We start from the raw sequence: 22,013 nt of genomic DNA, 5'->3' as shown, positions 1-22,013 counted from the left end.
GATGAAGAGGCAAACAGGGGGAAGACAGGGCTGAGGGGGTAACTGTAAATGCATTTCCAATCTCTTAACTTTGTCACCCTGCTGCATTACGTCTTTGCCGTGATGAGTGGGAGCTTGCGTGTAAACTGATTAAAGTCGAGAAGGGCGGCGGGCGAGGTTAGAATAGATGGACATTTAAAAGGAAAATGCGGAGAGGGTTAACGGGGAGTCACACAGGGACAAACTGAGCTAACGGAAGACACAAAAAACTACGATGGGCATGGTAATGTGTGATGACAACTTTGCAGTACACTCAACTATTATGTCTAAATACAGTACCTGGCAACACAAATGAGTACCAAAATTATTGTGCCATGCCTACAGTCAAGCATGGTCGTGGTGGGGTCATGGTCTGGGGCTGCATGAGTGCATACGACACTGGGGAGCTACGGTTCTAGCATGTACTGTGACATTCTGAAGCACAGAATGACTGCGTCCTATATTTTAAAGATAGTAAGGTCAACTGACTGCTGTCTTGACGGCTTAATAAAACAGGCTTTCATCAGTCGTTGACTGACTGATACGTAGCTTTATGGATACAGTCCTGGAAGAGATAACGATGTGATACATTGCAGTGTGGGTATTTTTTCCCCATCCGATGCATATGTTTAGCGGAATCCAACAATAGATATATAGTGTGTGCTTGTATTTTATCCTGAATTATATGCAGGTACTGTATTGATTGTTGACAATGGCATAGGGGTATTAAATAAAAGAAAAAAGGAAGAGGAAAGGATGAGAAAATCTATTCTCTTTGCTTTGATGTTAGTTAAGAGTAGAGTGTTGGTTGTTACCATACAAGACAGGCTCATAGTATATCTTCTTTCTCTGCAGCCCCCCACACGTAAATACACAGTCATCGTCTTTTGTTGCTGGATGCATTGTCAGCACATTCTGCCTCTTGGTCTGCAGAACCTTCACCTTGCTTTCTGTTGTCAATAACTGGGTGTTCGTGAAAAGGCACGCTTGGCTACACAAGCAGGTTCGTTACTGAGTGTCTGCAAATGCAGCCTGCACGTAACGCTGCGTGCCAGGAATCTTCTGGGAAGATCTTTTTGTGGAGTCCATCACGTGACATTGACTTCCAGACATTGACCACTTATCTACACAGCCTTTACCCTCCTCCTCCTCCTTTTCCATGAGCCACCCACCAACCCAAAACCCATCAACAAGACAAGACCAGGCAAGCGTGAAAGAAAGGCTGGCTATAGACACCGAATGCGGCACGAAATGTAGAAAGGGAACCCCCTTGGACCTGCGGAGCGTCAAACACATAAACGTCTCAAGCCTTCAAGCCCAGGCTGCAGTGTGGTTACACCCCTGGCATGCCACGCACAACCAGAGGCAGCTGTTCTTAAGAGACGCCATGGCTGGGCTGGATGGAAAGAATGTATCTGGTGTGAGAAGGGGGTTATGCATGCATGCAAAGTAGGGGTGCAACGGTACGCCATTGGGTACGTAACTTGGATTTAAGGTCACACTTATTTATTTTCTTTAAGGTAAGGAAACAAGACTGCTTAGCTTTTGTGTGAGATCAGTTGTCATTATTTTTTAACATGAAATGTTAAAAAATACAAACTGTGAGGTCATTATACAATAAACACACCGGTCAAATAAAAACAAAATATATACTTAAAAAATCAATACATATAAAAATCAATAATAGTTTACAATGTTTCTTTTTGGGAAAGTGCATCAGTAATTCAACAATAGAATCCCTGTTCCCAACCTCTACTGTTTACAGTTACATTTTTACAGTTTACTGTTACATTTCTTACCAGGAAAGCAAAGTGTTCCCCAACACTTAAAGGGACCTATTAGGTCATTGTATTGAGTTGTGGACTCCTATAGAGCAGCTACACACAATAACCCGCACAGAAAGCATCTTCCAGATGTTGCACCTCTTTCTGCAGTGTTTCCACGGACTTCCTGCTTCCGACACAAATGTTGTGGTTAATTTACAATCAAAAACTTCTTTCAGGGCAAAACCTCATTATCTGACGCTTTGGTATCGTTTAATACAACATTGGAACAACATTTATAGGTCAGAAAAGTGGAAAAAACATCATTTAAACAATGTAAGAGGGTTATCATGCTCTGGCCTCTAATTGGCATGATCACGAGCCAAACACTGGGCTGCACGGTATTTGTTTACGGAATAGACACAGGACTATATTGCCAGGGAATTACACTTCCAGTCCCTCACTCAATGTATTTCCTGTGGGAATTTGGTAAGCCTCTGTACCGTACCAAAAAATCAGATGAGAAATACACATACCGCAATACCCTTCATGCATAATGTATGCAATCAAATCTACACTAATGATGCTTTATGGCCACGATTCAGCCATGCACTATTCCTCATCCGGAGGGTTGCTAAAATAACAAGAAAATTACATCTTTATGTCAGCGGGTGGATTTGGATAACCTTTACATTGGCGGTGCGGGTGATCTCCTGCTATTCTGAAACACGTCCCCCTGACCTTCCAATTAAAGCTCAGTACCAAGCAGAGGCTACACTCTAAATCTTCCCCGGGCTGCACTGGACACTGGTATAAAACAGCCTGCTATAAAATCATTATGAGACGGTAAAACACTGGAAAAAAATCACAATTACACAGGCCAAACACTACAAGTAAACAAAGCCAGAAGGAGAGGAATTATTTTGAGTCTGGATATGTGTGAGTATTTGCATAAAAGATACAATAACACGCAAAGCACTTGTCAGGTCATTGGAAAAATACAGCGTTTCAAGTTCTTGAAAGTAACAAAAACGCGCTTTGGAGATCTGATTGTTTGTGAAAAACGTAGGTGTTCAATTAACCTGGACTAACAGCATCTGTGTTTTCAAAGAGAACACTATCAGAATTTGTGTGGTGACATTTAATTAACTGTGCCTACACGTAAAAAAATGCATATAAATAACACTTGATCAGCCAAAAAAAGAAGTCGTTTATCCTCAATCATCCATCAGCTGGTGGTAGTTAAACTAAATGGCATCTGCAGGCTTCAGCGGTGACATTTCTTGATTAGAGCGCGGCTTGCTAATTGCGCTAAATTAGCCTTAAATGTGAGGGTTCATTACAGTAACAGAGAATAACCACATTGCAGCTAGTCTATGTAAACGCATGGCTGATGTATAGCTACATTTAAATATGCAAACACAAGTCATTAGTAGTGCCATTACACGCAGTCGGCTCATCTCGCCGTCATACACTGTAATTAGTGACACGGTAATAAGATATTTTGTCGTATTAATTGAGGGGCCGGTGTTTTAATGACTGGAGGTTTTGGTCAGCACGCACAGGGTCACATGATCTCATCAGATTGGGACGAAAACTGGCTTCTTCAAATCCGCATGCACGTGTGAAACCGTGGGAGAAGGATTTTCTCAATTAAGTTCACAGTGAGACAGAATCCATACCTGCTGGCGCTGATAGCGGGCCCAGGATTGGCACGCAGAGCCACACTGTAAATAAATTAGAACAGCAGCCCAACTGAGCGTAGTCGCACACTCCAAACGGGGGAATGACCAAAATTGTATTTCACAGGAGGCTGCCTGTTTTGTTTCCAAGCACTCGAACAGCAATGCTTACTTAAGTGCCACCCGGACTTTCAGTTCATTAAAATAATTTCTAAAACTTAATTATCCTCCCTTTAAAAACAGAAACTAAAATGCAAAGAGGTCTTCTCTCAATAAGCCAGTGTGGAATTTAGATCCAAAGCGTCCATTGAGGACTGGGAGAACATTTCGATGCATCGTTTAGCCCGCAGGAAGAGAACAAAAGCACAAATCAATGGTAAGCTTGTAAAACGCTGCAAATTTGAAAAGGGGAAAAAAGGGAGAGTTGAATTGGAAATAAATGCTCAAATCCCAGATTAATAGGTCCTCTATCACTTATTGATCCACATGTATTGCTTTTAAATGCGTGTAATTGGGAAGAGTTTGGTGCAATCTTCTGTCTACATCTTTATAGGACGGCTCTGCTAGGTGTATAGGCCTTAAGTGCACTCGTAAATTGCTTTTTATGACTTTGCAAGACATATCGCTGGTAATGTTCCCATCCGTCGGGTTCCCAACCATACTGGAGCAACCCAGATGACAAACATGAATAGAGATGAAGTGACATTGTAATGACATATATATAGAGTTAATGCACGTCTTCCAAGGTTAAAAATATGTTTTTCAAGTTGTAGCTGCGTAAATACTTTTAAATGTATATTTGCAAACAAGAGGCATTTTCAAGGCCAAATTCTCTTGAATGACGATGTTGGCCTCTCCATCGCTTGCCATTACTTTCTCTCCTCTCATCTCAGTGTTTACATGTGCGGATGACGATGCGCTGAGACACGAGCGCCTCATGTTTGAATTTTTTTCAAGGAGTCATTTTTGTGATGCAAATGTTTGACTCTTTTGAATGCATATTGTTTTGAGAAGATACTTGCGGCGGTCAAATCTGACCTGGAAGGTGGCGCTACCCCACACGAGAGGCCGAGGGCGCGGACCCGAGGCGCGCGGTGGCACGGCGGGCACGCACGCGATCAGCGGGGGGTTAAGTCGGCGGCGCCGTCCCCGGCCGACCCACCCCGGTCGCCCCCCCGGACAATGTCACCGTTGATGTCATACAACTTCCAAAGTCCAAACTTGTCTATGTCTAAAAAAAATTAACTATCCCTTTAAATCATAAATACACATACAACTAATTGAATATATAGAGCATAAGGTAATGGTGATAGGTGGATACAGTTCAGGATAAATGATATCAGACAGTACGGTTCTCAGCCTTCCTCTTCTTCTAGCTTGTAAACACCATCTGCTTGTGCATTTTTTGCTTAGCAGCATGCTTGGTGTTAAAAATGCAGATGAAGCACTGAAAAGTCTGTCAGTCAGTTCTATTTGTTTGTGACGCACGATCGAGGGGCTTTGTTTTCGAGGCTGGAAAAACGCACCCACTTGAACAAATAAATAATTTTTCCAGGCGATTAGTGACGCAAAAGCCGATTTAATCAGCAAAATCAGGAGACGCTCATAAAAGGGTCCATAATATGATGGTGTTAGTGTTTGTCTGAGGGCATTATACTGCACACTCCCTGTATTATGCTCCACATGTACTTTCATGCTCTGTAAAAGACGGGTGGCATTCATCGGATGTTCTACTTCCCGCCATCCGATCCCCGCATCAAAGCAGGCCACTTTGCCAAACATGATCCTGCCACCTCCTGTTGTGTTGTTGGTTTAGTTTCAAGGAAGCAGATTAAACGGTTCCCACCGCCGACTGTCTGATGTGGTGGACCCTATCTCGGGTTTCTCTACTCGGCGTTGCCGGTGCGATGGCGTTATTAGAAGCTAAAAGGCTTTGTTATGAAACACAAAAGGCAGGGCTCGGCGGCAGTTAGTCAGGCTTTGTTGAAGGTCGGAGAGGTGTTAAATAGACTTCACCTGGGGTCGTGTTAACACCTTCACCTGAGACGTTCACTTGTGATAGTTCTAAAATTAACCAAAGCATTGGGAAACCCGACCATGGGTCACGGAAAATATTAGGGCTGGAGAATGTTGACGTTTTTTTAGCGCCACAAGAATGTATCATGCAGTATCCATCGGCTTTATCTACCTCTGCATGCGTTTTAAAATGTCCATCACGGTACTCAGCGTGAAACGTGTGTTACACTTTGCATACTGTTGTTTACCAATATTAACTCCATACTGGTATTTATGCTGGCAGAGCAGTTTGTTCCTTACCACTGTTGCAACATTGGCTACTGTATGTTGCTGGCTGTTCAGTTAGGGTGGCGGTTTGATCCTTGCTCCCTCCAACCAGTCACTGCCGTTGTGTTCCTGGGCAAGACATGTCACCCACCTTGCATGCAGTGCCGCCCACACTTTTATGAAAGTGAATGAATGTTTGGTAGTGGTAGAAGAGGCCGTAGATGCCAATTGGACACCCCAGGGCAGCTGCGGCTACACATGTAGATTACCATATAACAGCCTTACATACAGTACAACATTGCTCCATTATTATCATTAAACACCTTGAACATTGCTATATGATGCCTAGCTGCCACTACCTTGTGGATAAAACTATACCCCACATGCGTAAAGAAGTAAATGAGTGAATAGTTCCTCATACCTACTCTTACGGACTGATGTTCTCTGTTTTAAGACTTGATCAAACCTTTTCCAACATTCCATGCTACAAAATAAATAATAAAAGTATGTGTGATTTGTGTTGATACCGTCTCAATATTGGTACTGGTCGATAATCAAGGCTGCAGTATCGATATCGGAAGTGAAAAAGTTGTATCAGGACACCCTTATTGTATATAAAGAGAGTTCAAATTACGGGAATAACAGCCTCTCTCCAATTATTGCCTGCTTCCAATTAACTCCTTGTCCTATTTGTGGTTTAAGTTAATAAATGATCCAGCTATAATTACAGCAATTATAATATATTCTTTAAAAGCAAACAATATCAATCTTGACAGAAAGTTACGGATGAATGTAAGGTATTTTATTTGGTTTTGTCTTACATTTAAGAGGTCACCACAGTCAATTTATCATTGCTTCTCTTCTCTTTGCTCTGGCACAAAAGGGCAATGACTCTTCTTAGACCAAGGTTGCTCTTTATTGATGTCAACACCAGAAGATTTTCAGGGCGGGTCCACGACTCCATTGCACATCTACTGTGCAGACAACCCGTCCAACTTTTCCAATCACGATCTAATTCAGCTGGGCTTAAATGTTATTTTCACACACAGCTGTGTCCTATAGAGCCACTTTTGGGGGAAAAACGGACCACATTCTAGGCCGGCTCAGCGTCAGGCCTCGTTATTTTGGATCTCCCGTCTCCCTCCCACCTCTTTTCATCCCCATCTTATCCCCTTTTTATCCAGCTCCCCCCGTCTTTGCTCGTCTGGCTGGGCTACATACGCTAAAGCCCCGTAAAGGCCGACACAAGCTGGGTGTAAAAAGTCCTATAGGGGCCCACCTCCATCTCTACCCCACCCGTTTTCCCTTCTTGTGCTGCCTGACTAAACTTTCGCTTTGCATTACTTCTGCTATTCTAACTTTTCCACTCCTGGGCACTATCAATTATGCACTAAAATAACAGAGGGGCCCGGCTCTAGGCAGGACATAAAGGCCGATTATGAGTGTGAATAATTCAACCACTTTCGTGCCCTGTTCATCTTACTAGTGATACAGGAAAGATGGCTTTGCTCAGCAAATGTAAGTTTAATGTATGAAATTTCTCTGGATGTCTAAGGCAGACAAAACGTCTTTAGTCAATATTACGCCAAACTGCAAGCATGATTTCTTCCATTGCATCAGACTTGCTGACGTACTCTTGTCAATATATTACCAAGAATTCCACAGTTGGGTTTCATGTTTTCATCCAACCTGACATGTAAAAACAATAACAGACAAGCTGCCATAACCTCTGTGCTCAAAACATGTCTACCTGGACCTCATTCCTCGCCAATGGCGTGCAAAGGTTTGCAAATGCATCTTCTCAGACACCACAAACAGCGATGAATATTTCATCAGCCCCGCTTCAAGACAAACATGCCCTCTATAATCCAATACAACAAATAGGATGCATCTACTCTCCCGTGGGCTAATAACATTACAACATCAGCTCTGCGCCTCATTAAGAACAATATGACTGAAACATCTGCAAATTGTCACAGAAAAGGTACAGTGGCTGTTTCCTATTTGGTGTTCCTGAGCAGAGGCCAGGCACAAAGAAAGGTGCAGGACTTTAAAAGAGGTGCGGGGGAGATGAATAAATAAAATTATGATAATGGCCGTGAGAGGGAAAACATTTTTCTCACAGGAAACAAGAGGAAAATAACTGATTAGTTACACACTGCTGGATCACAAAAAGGTAATACAAATATTTTAGGAGAGGGGGAATTACTGTAATAAATAGGTGTTATCTTTCCAATTAAAAATATGAATCTAATTTTGGAAGTAAAACTAATATTGGAATTTCTAGTTCAAGTTTAATATTTTTGGAATTTATTCTGCCATTTCTTTTTGTCATCAAAATTAATTTTTGATGACACGGCGGTCGAGTGGTTAGCGCGCAGACTTCACAGCTAGGAGACCCGAGTTAAATCCCACCCTCGGCCATCTCTGTGTGGAGTTTGCATGTTCTCCCTGTGCATGCGTGGGTTTTCTCCGGGTACTCCGGTTTCCTCCCACATTCCAAAAACATGATAGGTTAATTGGCGACTCCAAATTGTCCATAGGTATGAATGTGAGTGTGAATGGTTGTTTGTCTATATGTGCCCTGTGATTGGCTGGCGACCAGTCCCGGGTGTACCCCGCCCCTTGCCCAAAGACAGCTGGGATAGGCTCCAGCACCCCCGCGACCCTCGTGAGGAAAAAGCAGTAGAAAATGAATGAATGAATGAATAAATAAAACAGAATAATAAGATACAATAAAATAAATAATTTGATTTAAAATAACGAAAATAATATTTAGTGTGAACAATTTATCCAAAATTGTTCAATATCACAGAAGGAAAAAAAGAAAACACACAACTTTTGCTTCCATTTGCTATTCCATGCTTTAATCCCGACTGGAATGTCAGATGGCCCAAAGAAAAGAAAAGCGGGTGAAACGGAACCCTTGGGAGGCTGCAGTGGCTTTTTTTCGCCCCCAAATAAGTTTTGCTGCACACTTGCATTAAAAAAAATATATTTTCATGTTTCCGCTCCACGACAAATGTCTGGTAACAAAACAAAACAATATGTAATCAAAACACAAAAGGCTTTTTTCTGTAAGAGACACTCTGTTCATATGGGCAGATTGTTAAAGATTATAGATTATTTAATTAGGCTAAGAACGTTATAGTCCTTATTTACTTTAATGCTGCCTATTTTATGCGTACAGAAATGTTGATATTCACACTTCTTTGTGTCTGGTTCCATTCCATTATGCACAAATGTTGAGTAGTTCTACTTTCAAGAATACAAGTCTGATATTCACAAAAAAAGGGCAGACAAAAAAATGGGTGCGTAACAGCAGGTGGTCACCCGTGTGTCTTAAGTCGCAAGCTGCAGCCACAACACAGAGGCTTGGCAAGTGGCCATGCTGGGTCACCTCAGCAGGACCACCAGAGCCGATGACAAGGACAGTCCAGTTAAAGAGTTGGTAATCCTCAAAGCAGGAGGAGCAAGGGCAATATGGCACTGGGAGCAAAAGAGTGGGAGGAAGCCAAATGGCCTATATTCCACAGGAGCAAGATTAGGGTATAGCAGAAAGACAAACTGTTAAATATGCACGGCTGCCTTTTAAGAGCACAACCAAAGCACATTTATAACCATATTTAATCTTCACCTCGCATGACAAAGGATGTTTATCGTCTTCAAGCAATCCTTAGTGGTAGGTTTGCATTTTTAATCTCCAAATCTTCCTTGTTATAGTAACAGAACCTCAAAGTGTGAGGCAGGCAAAAATAAAGAAAAACTTTTGTTTTCCAGACTTTTAGTGGTTTGGTTGTGGGTTCAGTTCCTGCTGAGTGACAGTGTGAATGCCTGTCTGCCTCTATATGTGGGTCGTCGTTGACTGTCAACCAGTCCAGGGTGTAGTCCGCCTTTCTCACTAAGTCAGCTAGAAGAGGCCCACTGCTCCATGACCCTCAACAGGATGAGCAGTAGAAAATGAGCAGGTGGATTTACATTTTTTAACGCCCCTATGCTAACTTCAGATACTGTATGTTTAAGGCAAAATGAATTAGATTTTCGGTTCCTATAGAGTTAGAAAATGTACTAAATATTCATTTAATATTCATTTTCTGCCGCTTATCCTCACGAGGGTCACAGGGGTGCTGGAGCCTAACCCAGCTGTCTTTGGGCGAGAGACGGGGTACACCCTGGACTGGTCTGTAATTGGCTGGCGACCAGTCCAGGGTGTACGCCACCTCTCGCCCGAAGACATCTGGGATAGGCTCCAGCACCCCCGCGACCCTCGTGAGGATAAGCGATAGAAAATTAATGAATGAATTAAAGTCCAAAAATATTCAAAGACAAGTCTTACGTATGTAGTATCCTGGTCACTAGGCATAGTAATGTTTCATTGATGAGACATTGCCACATGAGGCCGCAGGGGGTGGACTACACAACTGACCTGAAGATCATTTTGTCTTGATCCTGCTCCTCTTGTGACTAGAAAGTTCTCCGGTAGAAAGTTGGTCGGAAATCACAATGGCAAGCTTGTGTGTGTAAGAGTGTGAGTGTGTTGAAGACACACACATCCAAGGATGTAGCCATAGGCAGCAGCACTCACCACATCTGTTTATCTGGAGGGCTTAGGCCACTTTGGGGACTCCCCTTAAGTCTCACTTATCTCATTAGACCCTTAAAACTGATGAATATGAATACGAGCAGAGGCCAGCTCCAGGCATTCTTAAGAAAAGAAGGAAGGAGGTAAAGAGAATGATGGGGAGGGATTTTAGAGGAAGGGTTTTTTAGTGTGTCTCAGGACAATGAGCTGATGGCTTTTTAAGCCTCTCAGTGGCTCTAGGTTAATACCCCAGGCTGCAGTCATGGGATAGGGCACAGTTCAAAGGCTGCTGTACTCTCCAGCTCCATGCTCACTGATTCACACCAAGAAAATAAGCAGTAGAAACAAACAAAAACAACGCAAGAGGCTCATGCAACTTCAACACATCACTTGAAATAATGAAGTATGTCTCACAAGCCACAGCTGTGTGTGTGTGTGTGTGTGTGTGTGTGTGTGTGTGTGTGCTTGTTGGTCTGTGTTCATGGAGCTGTCATATTTGGTTATGCGGAGGTGATGTTCAGAACAAGCCCGACCAGTCATACCAGGACTCAGGACGGGAGGGTTGAAATGGGATTTATCACATGTTGTGCGGTTTGGTCATTTTCGTGCACGATCACCACAAGTGCACGCACGACATACAAACACAGCTTCACAAAACTTCATCAAGACGCTGTCGTATGAAAAGGAGTGTGTGCAGAGAGAATTGGGTCAAAAATTGCGCTACCATGGAAAAGAGTTGGTGTGTTCCTGCTGTTTTGTTAAAACAAACTGGGGGTCATGACAACACACATTGACCTGATCAAGGATTTAGTGGGATGTTGTACACAAATTAAGGTAGATATTGCTGACTAATCTACATAGTACATTTCATTTGTCACTCGTAACACGCACCAGACTTGATCGCCAATAACAGCCTTTTATTGTTTTATAATCGTTTACCTCTGATGATGACGATAGCAATAGTCATCATTAGCTGGGATAGGCTCCAGCACCCCCCGCGACCCTCGTGAGGAAAAAGCAGTAGAAAATTAATGAATGAATGATAATAATAACACGGGGTACTGTTGGTACTGTGGTCGTGCTACCCGACAACATACACACACACACACACACACATATATATATATATATATATATATATATATATATATATATATATATATATATATATATATATATATATATATATATATATATATATATATATATATATATATATATATATATATATATATATATATATATATATATATATATATATATATATATATATATATATATATATATATATATATATATATATATATATATATATATATATATATATATATATATATATATATTATTTTGGATATTTTATATATTATTATGCCATCTCTGTGTGGAGTTTGCATGTTCTCCCCGTGCATGCGTGGGTTTTCTTCAGGTACTCTGGTTTCCTCCCACACTCCAAAAACATGCCAAGTTAATTGGCGACTCCAAATTGTCCATAGGTATGAATGTGAGTGTGAATGGTTGTTTGTCTATATGTGCCCTGTGATTGGCTGGCGACCAGTCCAGGGTGTACATCGCCTCTCGCCCGAAGACAGCTGGGATAGGCTCCAGCACCCCCGCGACCCTCGTGAGGATAAGCGATAGAAAATGAATGAATGAAAAATACAAAAAGATTCCCAATGAGATAGCCATGGTTTAAATTACAACCATGCATAATTAGTCACATTATTCATTACAATGACAAAAAAACAGTCCACTCTGTCTTGCCAGATGATATATTTGAATTTACAGCATTTGGGCACTGAGCCCATCTATTAAAGCGCTACATTACCCACGCTGTGAAATATGCGTTTTGGAGGCAAGGGCACACAATGCAATGTGTCACAGTGGCTACAGCCCAAGATGCAACTATCACCCCCCCCATTCCAAATAAACATAAGGCTGTGAAGAGAAAACAAAGCTAGCGGTCTGAACCTGAGGAGGCTTAATCCTGTCTCTGCAGAAAATAACCCCAGGGTCACTAACCACAAAGGCGACACCTCCACTGGGTGAGGAACCGGAGTCTCCACCCCCGAGGGACCACCACAACCAACCTCAAGGGAGCCGACCATCCACATGCATCTTTAAATCTCACCAAGGACAAACAAGGATGGAAGCTGAGGGAGGATGGACACGGCTGATTGCAAATGAGGGGAGATACCCCCCCCCCCCATCCCAATCCCACCCTCCTCTCCATTCAAGCTGTCCTCCTCACCCCCAGCTACTACAAGCATCTCCCCCTCATGTCTGGCACTGACTTTACTCCCGTTTTCTTGTTAGTTTTTTTTTTTTACTCCCAGTCCAAAAAGTGCACTCCAAGCTCTCAGTTTCCCTTCACCATTCACCCCGCTCTCCCTCGCTCCCCTGCCTTCGCTCCCCTTTTCAGCCTCTATTTAAAGTGCATGCATTACTTTCAGCCCATGTAAAGTGGACAGGGGGAGAGGAACAATGACCGCCTTTCAGCGGAACAGCCCAGCATTGGTGACGATGGTGAGCGTGTGTGTGTGTGTGTGTGTGTGTGTGTGTGGTGGGGTGGGGAAGGGGGGCAACGTTGGCTTTTTTTTTGTGCTCAAGCAAGCAAATGCAGCAAACTTATTGGCTAGCTTTTGTCTTTCTATGAAAATAAGTAGTAGAAAATGTACATATTTTAGCTTAATTAAAAAAAACACAATAATCAACCTGAATTTATTAGCATTTTGTTATTAGGAAAGATAACAAAATAACAACATTTTGATTGTCTGGGTTGCCGTGTTGTTGCTTTAAGTCTCGTCTTAAAACCCACTTTTATTCTCTGGCTTTTAACTCAGAGTGAGTCGTATGGTCCTGTGTCTTTTAGTTCTTTGTTTTTATTGTAATTGGTTCTATTTTTTTATACTTTTATTGCTTTGTTTCTTGTTTTTAATATTTTAATATCTATTTTATTATTTTATTTCTTAAATGCTCTTTTAGTTTTGGATTATTACTTTTTATTTTTACTCGTCTGTGCAGCACTTTGGAAACTCTGTTTATAAAATGTGCTATATAAATAAAGTGGATTGGATTGGATTGGATTGTTTTTCTTGAATTCAGTTTTAATTTGCAAGTTTTATCCAGCAGGGATGGATACTTGATAAATCATAATTTTAATGAACCATGAGAATGTTCTGAACCCCTGTTTCTGTGCCTGTTGAAACAGTAACAAAAGCACCTCTTCTGGTTGCAGCAAGTATTCCAATTAAGTTTGCCTCAATTGCTTCAACACACAATTCATCATCAATCAAATTCAGGCAATATTTGATCAATTGCAACAGTCAGCGAATGTCAATTTCATGCAAATTCCTGTTTCACTCTGAAGTGTGTCAATGTGTTTTCATAGTTAATGCCAGTGCAGACAAACTGAAAGTGTGTTATCTTAAGGTAAGTGAAATAATCCCAAATGCGAAGCGCTATAGATGCTGTTGCAATTCCAAAAAGGACCCCATAAACGTGCCGTCCGACTGTTTCCCAGCCTGTAAAGACGAATAAGCACACGAATCATTTACAACCCGGCTCAAACCCATCAATTAGCTCTTTATTCACAAGCTGGGGATGTGTTCCCTTCTGGGATCCATTCTCCACACTGCAGCCCAGCTAGAAAAACATCCAGTCACTACACCACCGCAGTTAAATAAGGGAAATGGTGGAGAAGGTCCGAGCGCAGCCAACCATGACCAGAATTATCTGCGGAAAATAAGTCCGGTTTAGAAAAAATGTCAATCTCACTTGCTTCACTCACATTTTCCAGCTGAACGGTGACAGAAAGTAAAAAATAAAATAAAATTGGACTCCATTAGTCGTTTCAGCTTCTACACGCGGGTGTGGTTCCTGTAAATCCAATAAAACTCGGGCAGTAAATGAATTTAACATGGTCAAATCAGTCATAGCAGAAATAGCTGGTTAAAATCAAGCAAAGTCATTTAAAAATGCAAAAAACTGACAAGAGAGGGTGGGTGAGATTAGAGGTCCCAAAGAGGCTCCCTCAGCAGCACCGCTCTCTGGTCAGGGGTGATAGCTCAACCAAGCGTTACTGCAGGAACAGCTGCTTGTGGGCCTCCATCTTACTGAGCCCCCGCAACAACACGCTAGCGCCATTTGCAGCCATTGGACAAGGACTCTACTGTACAATAAGAGTGACAGTTTTTTTTTATGTTGAGAACAATAAAAAAGAACAAAACAAAAAACAACCTAGATAGATAATACAGTCTATGTGTGGGAAATCTACACTTATGACACTTTTGAAGGGCCATCACCCAAAGCAGCAACATAGGAAAATACTCTGCCCAACATTGACATTCACCCATCAAGACGCAAATGTACGCTAAGTAAAATATTAATCTTTGCCCTGGACAAGAAAGCCATGAAGGTGCAGCATAAGTGGCTTAATACCACGCAATGTTTCCAAGTTCTTTACAAAGGCTTCAATGCAAGATAGATTGCTCCGCTGATAACAGCGTTTCAGCACTCCATCTGACCTTGGAGCGATTACTGTGAAAACAAAAACCGGGGCATTAAGATCTGGGACCCAGTCAACGCGGGAGGGATGAAGGGGCGTACATACAAGTGAAACGAGACTGCCTGCCATTAAATGTCATCCATATTTTTCCATTTAATATGACATCCCACCCCAGTGAAAAGGGCTCTTAAAAATGGAAAAATCCAGCCAAATTGTGTGAGGGAAGTGTAGACACTCACCAGACACAATATTAGGTACACCTGCACAATCTAATGAATTGTACACCTTCATATATTAATCCATGTATTAAGATTAAGCATACTTCATGATGTGATACAATTACCGATATATGGCTCGTGGTAACGATAGTATCTCGATATGCTGACAGGATGAAACAAAAATATTTGTTTAATTTTTGTTTCGTTTTTAGCATTTTAATAGAAAAATCAATATGCATCATGCATTAAAAAGATATGCCTTGACATTTCTAATAAAATGTGAATAAAAACTAAGTAAAACGTTATGATAGGGATCTCCAACTTCTTTCTTATGAGAGCTACTGTTAATTTTACGACGCTGGTGCAACTTTCCGTTTAACTTCACTGCTTGCATGCTCCGCAGCACCGTTATTTGAGTTTTCTGCTCCGTAGCCTCTGCCCAAATTCTGCCACTCTCAAGCATAACTTTCACTTTGACGCAAACATTTTTTAGTTTAACATAAACAACACAACAAATAAAAATAACAAAGAAATAAATATAACACCATGAACTATTTACAATTTTCACATTTCACTCTCTCACTTCCTACTTCCTGTAAGATGTGATTTACCCATTAACATGATCCCCCTTGAGCTGTTAGTAAATGCACTTCTGCCACCTTGTGGCCATTTGTATGGTTTAAAAGTGCTCTGAAGTGAAATGCATTATTGGAGAGGTGCATCATCACCTCTTTTTGCCTCTCGCGCTAACAAAACGTAAAAGACGTATGAAATACGTTGTTGGGATCGGGTGGTCGGGATTATAAAAATGTATGAATTAGGGTTGGGTAATATGGATCTTATCATATATTACAATATTTTTAGGATGCATCACAATATAAAACTTACAAAAATAATAAATTCAATAGAGTGCTACAAAAAACTGTCTAACTTTTCAAATGGGATGTCAGCATTTGCCTTTTTATCATTTATACTGTTATAAGTCATTTTCTCATCATTGGAAGAATCTATACCACTATACCGGTACATATAAAATATCGCCCAACCCAAGCATAAATCTGTGTTTGGTATTGAATGAGTTAAAATTTATGTACTATTTGCAAAGAAATTAAGCTAAATGTAAAAATGAATCCTGCACCAAAATATTCTGTTTGTTTGTTCATAAAATCCGACAAATGTTCAGTTGGATTAAATTTAACAATACAGTATAAAGTTATTGTGGATGGAGTTTGCAAAGAGCGTACAACTGCACTGCATCATATTACAATCCGTACCATATTCGGCTAAATGAGAGGAACAAAATGTGAGAAAACTATCGAGATTATGCAATTTACTCCAATTAAGGGTGGGCAAGCAGCGACCCATGGGCCATTAACAGCATGCAAGAGTATTTAATCCGACCCAGTCATGCAATCCTAAGAACAGATAGAACCTCAGAGGAACTGTTATACTGTTATATTTCATAGTAAATTTCCTTTACATGAGCAGGATTACACATCCCAGACTAGCGTCGGACCAGCATTTCTTCAGTGTGCAGTGAAGCGGCTCCACGAGGGTCACGGCCAAAAGTCTCCGTGGCTGCCGCACACCCCGAAAGCAGCTGCTCTGCTGAGTACATTGACTGCCGCCTGCCTGTCGCGTTTTCTTGTTTAATAGGGAAAAACACAACCTAATATAAAGTGCATATATGCAGTAAAGGTCTGTGGAGAAAACCCAACACCTTGATTATAAATATAAATATATATTTCAAATTTACATAATGTCTCCCGACAAACACAGCCTTTGTTTTTCCGCCTCCTCCCGAGTCGCTTGCCGTGTCGCCTCCACTTTTGGACCTCGCTACTCAACACCGCCGCTGGTGGCTGCTGGTCCCGCAAGCCAAAGAAAAGACTGACTGGGCAGGGGGTCATTAGTGAGAACTAATCAGTCCTCAGATGGCGAGTGCAGTGAAGAGAGTTGAAATTTGAGGGGGAAAAAGGCACAGGACAGAGAGATTAGCCTAGTCAAAACCTTACTTATTTAAGCCATGAAAATCTATCTATGGCCCACTCAGACAACACATTCAAAGGGAGAAAACTGTAAAACTACACTTGGAAACTACAGTAGTATGGTTGTGGACATCCACAATAGACACAATTCTCTATTTTTTTTAGATAATATATAATGTACATGTACAATACGCAATCGGAATTTTTACGCAACCTCACATTAACTAACCTTTCAATTTTGGCTGGAGATTGAATTTACCAGTCACTGTGTAAATTCATGGACGTGTTTTATTTCCCTGGATTTTTTGATAATGCACATTACCACCATCTAGTGCGTAATTAGCATCTATGCACTTGGTTGTTCTGAATGATACATGCTAAAAATGACAGAAATTCATAAAAAATTAAGACCAATTTTGACTTTTTTAACGGTTTATTTTCAATAAATTCAGAATTCAAAAGAAATGTTTTTACGCCATTAATTTAGGTTTTGCAGTTTGTAATGAACCGCAACCTTGTTTGTTGAGCGTTTTAGTTTGTTTGTTTTTCTTTGTTATTTTACACCAAAATTCTTATTTTGCATTGATTTTTCGGGTGTGGATTTTTGGAAGGACTTTTTTTGTTTTTCCAGAATCAGCAGCTGGTGGTGGACACACTTAATTTGCTAATTTTGAATTTGTATTATGGGGGGGAGGTCTGAATTTTTTTCGACTCCTTGTCAGAAAATGCAATAACATGGGCAATCATTTTATAAAATGTTTTTACAGAAATGGTAAAAATCTTTGTGACAAAATACTATGCAAGGAGCATTGACTGCACGTATAATAAAATATTTACTGTTTTTTGTGGAGATGTACATGGCGCAGTACATTTTGTCAAGGCACAAACAATTAATAATCAATTACTATTACCATCGCGAATTGAAAGCACTGTAGTCGCACTGCATTTGACAATGACTGCATCACAAAAAAATGCCATAACTTTTTCAAAATTTAAGAAAGAGCCGCACAGTAGAATTTTAGACACAACAAATTTCAATGTGACCCGTGTGACCACAAAAAACAAAAAGTCTCGGCCATGGCAAAAAACACAAGAAACAAACATTGGAGATTCACGCATTTCTTCATTTCATTCATTTCCACCACAGTACTACACTTAAGCGGCAAGTCCCGGAACAACTTTTCAACAACTGGCAATTGTGCAGTAAAATACAAGAACATAACTCAGCTATCACCTTGAGTAATCCACACTCACTGCTGTAAATAAAAACCGTCAAGGAGAACGGCAAACTTTTTGCTTCTTCGCCCTGTGCCCTCTCTGAGTCGTCCTGACCTCAGAGAATTCACCGTCAAGTGCAGAGAGACTCCTGAAATATCTAATTGTATTCATTCATATTCCAGTACTGGACAAGGAGACACAGAGCAGGAGAAAGGGGGCGACAAGGGAGGAAGGCTTAGGAGGGACACGTCGGGAGAAGAAAGGGCAGTAGTCTGTCCTCTCATTAGAATAAATACTCACAAGCAAAGGCAGCCGGCTGCATCGCAGAGGGCAGACGCTGCCTGAGAGAAATGTCCCTTTATTTCGAAGACATTTCAAGCTGAGACATGCATTAAGACTTCTACTCTCTGGCCCGAAGACGGAATACATGTGGATCAAGAAATGAATCAGTAAAAACGGTTCTCGTGGCGGGATTCGGAGACAAAGACAAATTGAAGCCAACTAGGAAATCCCCTTAGACACCATTACTGAATGTCCAAAGGCATTTAAACTTGGGTTAATGCTTTGAGTCCAGTTTTGGTATTCTAATGGTAAAGAACTAAAAAAATATAAAAATGTACAGAAACACTGCGAAAGTGACAAATAAGTAATAAATAAAAGATGTATAAGTTGTTAAAGTCTACAATGATACAGTACATCTAATGAATCTTTGTATTTCCACATCATAAAAAGTACGAGTGGTCGCATTGGGAGTATGAATGTATAAAAATTGCACAGATTTCTCTCTGGTGATGAAGTTGGAGCGTTTATGTGACACATGAAGAACGGGATACGTCCAACTTGGGCACAATAAATCAAAAAGCAAAGAGATTTTCAGACAAACCAAACACATTTGGAGTGATTAATTCCCCCAACCTAGTCATTTTCCAGCCGGGAGAGACTATGAGGTTTTGTCGGGTGGAAAAATGGATGGCTTTCTTCGCGAGAGTAACTCTAAAAATGATGTCAACTTTTTTTTTCTTTTTTTTTTTTTAACTCACCTGCCGCTTCATTTAAGACAACCTGCGTGGTTTGATTGGACTTGTTTCAGACGTGCTTAACAAGTTATATTGAGGTGCATCACATGTTTGCACGAAGAGCAGTAGGATGTCTCAGCAATTCCTGATAGTTTATTCACCTCCTGCATTTCACATGTTAAATAATAAATTAAGAGAAATAATTCAAGCCTCTCAGTAGTGGGGGTCTCTGTGTTTGTCAATCAGACAAGTTTGGTCAGGAAGCTGTTACAAATACCTTCAGGGGACGAGAGTCAAACAAACTGCATTGTATATGGACCGACTGGTATTAGCCACACAGCAACCTCCAAAAAAAAACCTGTTTCCTGTCCTGAGGCTACTTCACTGTAAGTCTAAAGAAGAAGCACAACACCAACCGGGCTTGGGTCTCGTATCCCCACCATTCTCCCAACATTAGCGCCTTTTGCTTCAATTTCTCCTTATGAGCCCAAAGTGGGAAAACCTGTCAGCACATCTGGAAAAAATCAAGTGAACCCAGCGTCCAGTCCAGGCAAAACTCTTTCTATATGTGAAGAAAGGAGGCGAAAACAAAATACAGTCCAGCGAAAGGATGTCTGTCAACAGGGGGAATCGAGGTCAAAAATTATGTTGGCGGGGAAGGCTAAAATAAATAAGTAGTGTCAGACTTAAGGATATCAATCAACACATCAACACTAACTGCTAGGAGAAATCTGTGAACTTCAAGTGGAATATGCGGTAAATTGTATGACATTTGTCCATTGATAACTTGAGTGAAAAAGCTTTTTAATGGAAGAGTATAGACTTGAGACAAAGCTGCTTAGTCGGACCAAAGAAACGAGGGGAAACGCCTGACTAATATGTTTGCAACACGGCAGGATGTAATAGAAAGTTGCCAATGGTTCGCGCATAGCAAACTTCTTGACAAAAAATGCCAAATATGAACACTTAGTCTTGTTCTACAACTCCAAACAAAGAAACGGTGAGACTTCAGAGCTAACTATGAGCAGCGACAGCAATACATGCATGCATGAATATGTCACCAGAAGGTAAAATCCTACACATTTTTAATGTAGGTTTGTATTAAAATACTTATAGGGTAAAGCTAGTGGATTTGTCGTTTTGTTTAAGGAACTTTTATGCTGTTTAATTGCTGGAAAAAAAAATTTAAGTTAGATTTTGTATTAAAAAAAAAAACATTTTCAGAGGTTTTTGTTTAAAAAATATTAAATGTAAATGTATTATTAAATGTTTGGCAACAGATTTTTTAAGTCAGGTTTTATGATTTTTAAAAGTTGTGACTTTTAAAAGTAAAAGCAAAGTTTGAACAACACAAACAAGAATTAGCAGGACTTTTTATAATTGTTTTGTCATTTGGACATTTATAATTTGTGGATATATGAACATAGTTCAAGGTTGCTTCTGTCATAAATTAAAAATGAGGTTAAGGATTATTGTAGGTATGTATTTATAACTAACAGTTAGTACTACCAGTAGTTAATAATTCCCAGTGAATAAACCCTGCTGCCCTGCCCCGGTACCGTACTACTCCTCATGCACAAATGCCAAAATACACGCCAGCCTGAGTTGGAATGTTCATATCCTCCACGAAACAACATCTACCTGCATAAAGTGTTGCCACGTTGCGGTGACAAACACACCCGGTCCCACCCTGGAGCCCCACCGGTGCACAGCGCTGGAGCGAGGCCGGCTCGGGAGGCTCGGAGACGGCGTACTTACTTGGCGTTGGTCCGGTTCCAGAAGACGGCGTAGCGGTCTGCCACCACTTTGGAACTGGGCTCCTGGCTAAAAACACACATCCACAGCACCAGGCAGACGACGAGAATCATTTCCACTTGCAGCATCACTACAGCAAAAGTTGACGACGTATTCCCCCTTCTTCTTTTTCTTGGTAGTGCGGACTCGCTTGGCTGCAGCAGGTGAAGCGTCTCATTCAAATCAAAGCGCTGCTCGGTTCTGACCGGTCCAAATGTGACGTGTGTCCCCTTCCGAGCTGGGATATATGATGTCCCCCTCCCCTTCTTGTGTGGATCTGCAGGGGTGCGTCAACAAGGTGAATGACGAGAGCACCCTTGGGTGCTAAAGGGGGGGACAAGTCAGTCACACACGCACAAAAAAAAGACCACAGGAGAGGGATGGTCCAGTGACGCCGCGTCAGAAATCCACAGAACTTTTTAAAGCCATAGTCACTTGGAGGAGAGAAGGTAATCAATCCACAATGGGAAGCAAGAATAAGCGTGGTGTCCTCTCGTCTCGGAGGAGACACTTGTTTATGTCCACATCCCGCCGTGTCCTCCTCATGTGCGATGAGCCATTTCAAAAAGCAAATAAATGCGTCACATAGGCTTCTTCTTCTTCTTCGTGTTAAATATGTAAGAGTGTGCGTGTGTGTGTATCTATGAATGTGTGTTGAGGAGCCTCCGGAGAGAGCGATGACGGGCAAGTAGCTCCAGACGCCGACTGAGAGAATGACTTTTCTCTAGCAAGCTACCATTGGCTGGGTTTCATTACATTGGGAGGAGCCCCGACTCAACGAAAACACGCCTACTTCCTTGCTTCTCTCACACTAGCCCTGCCCTCTTCCTCTCGTCCCCTCCCAACCGCTCAAAGCCTAATTCAATTACAGAGAGGTACAATACAGTTTCCCATAATTGTGGGAATGCTTGAGAACAGCCGCATGTTGTTGTGCACCAAATGTTTTT

General features: G+C 41.3%; 1 protein-coding gene across 2 annotated transcripts in view; it reads right to left on the bottom strand.

Annotated features, from left to right (window-relative positions):
• Positions 1-21,762, bottom strand: part of efna5b (ephrin-A5b) — a 94,094-nt gene extending 72,332 nt beyond the window's left edge. For both annotated transcript variants that reach the window (XM_058069727.1, XM_058069728.1), the window contains exon 1: positions 21,031-21,762. In XM_058069727.1, coding sequence (XP_057925710.1) covers positions 21,031-21,155 — 125 coding nt within the window. In that variant the 5' untranslated portion in view covers positions 21,156-21,762. The remainder of the gene's footprint in view (positions 1-21,030) is intronic.
• Between the last annotated feature and the right edge of the window lie 251 nt (positions 21,763-22,013).

The sequence above is a fragment of the Doryrhamphus excisus genome, chromosome 4 (assembly GCF_030265055.1).
Source record: "Doryrhamphus excisus isolate RoL2022-K1 chromosome 4, RoL_Dexc_1.0, whole genome shotgun sequence".
Taxonomy (NCBI): Eukaryota; Metazoa; Chordata; class Actinopteri; order Syngnathiformes; family Syngnathidae; genus Doryrhamphus; species Doryrhamphus excisus.
This window is presented reverse-complemented; position numbering and strand designations above follow the sequence as displayed.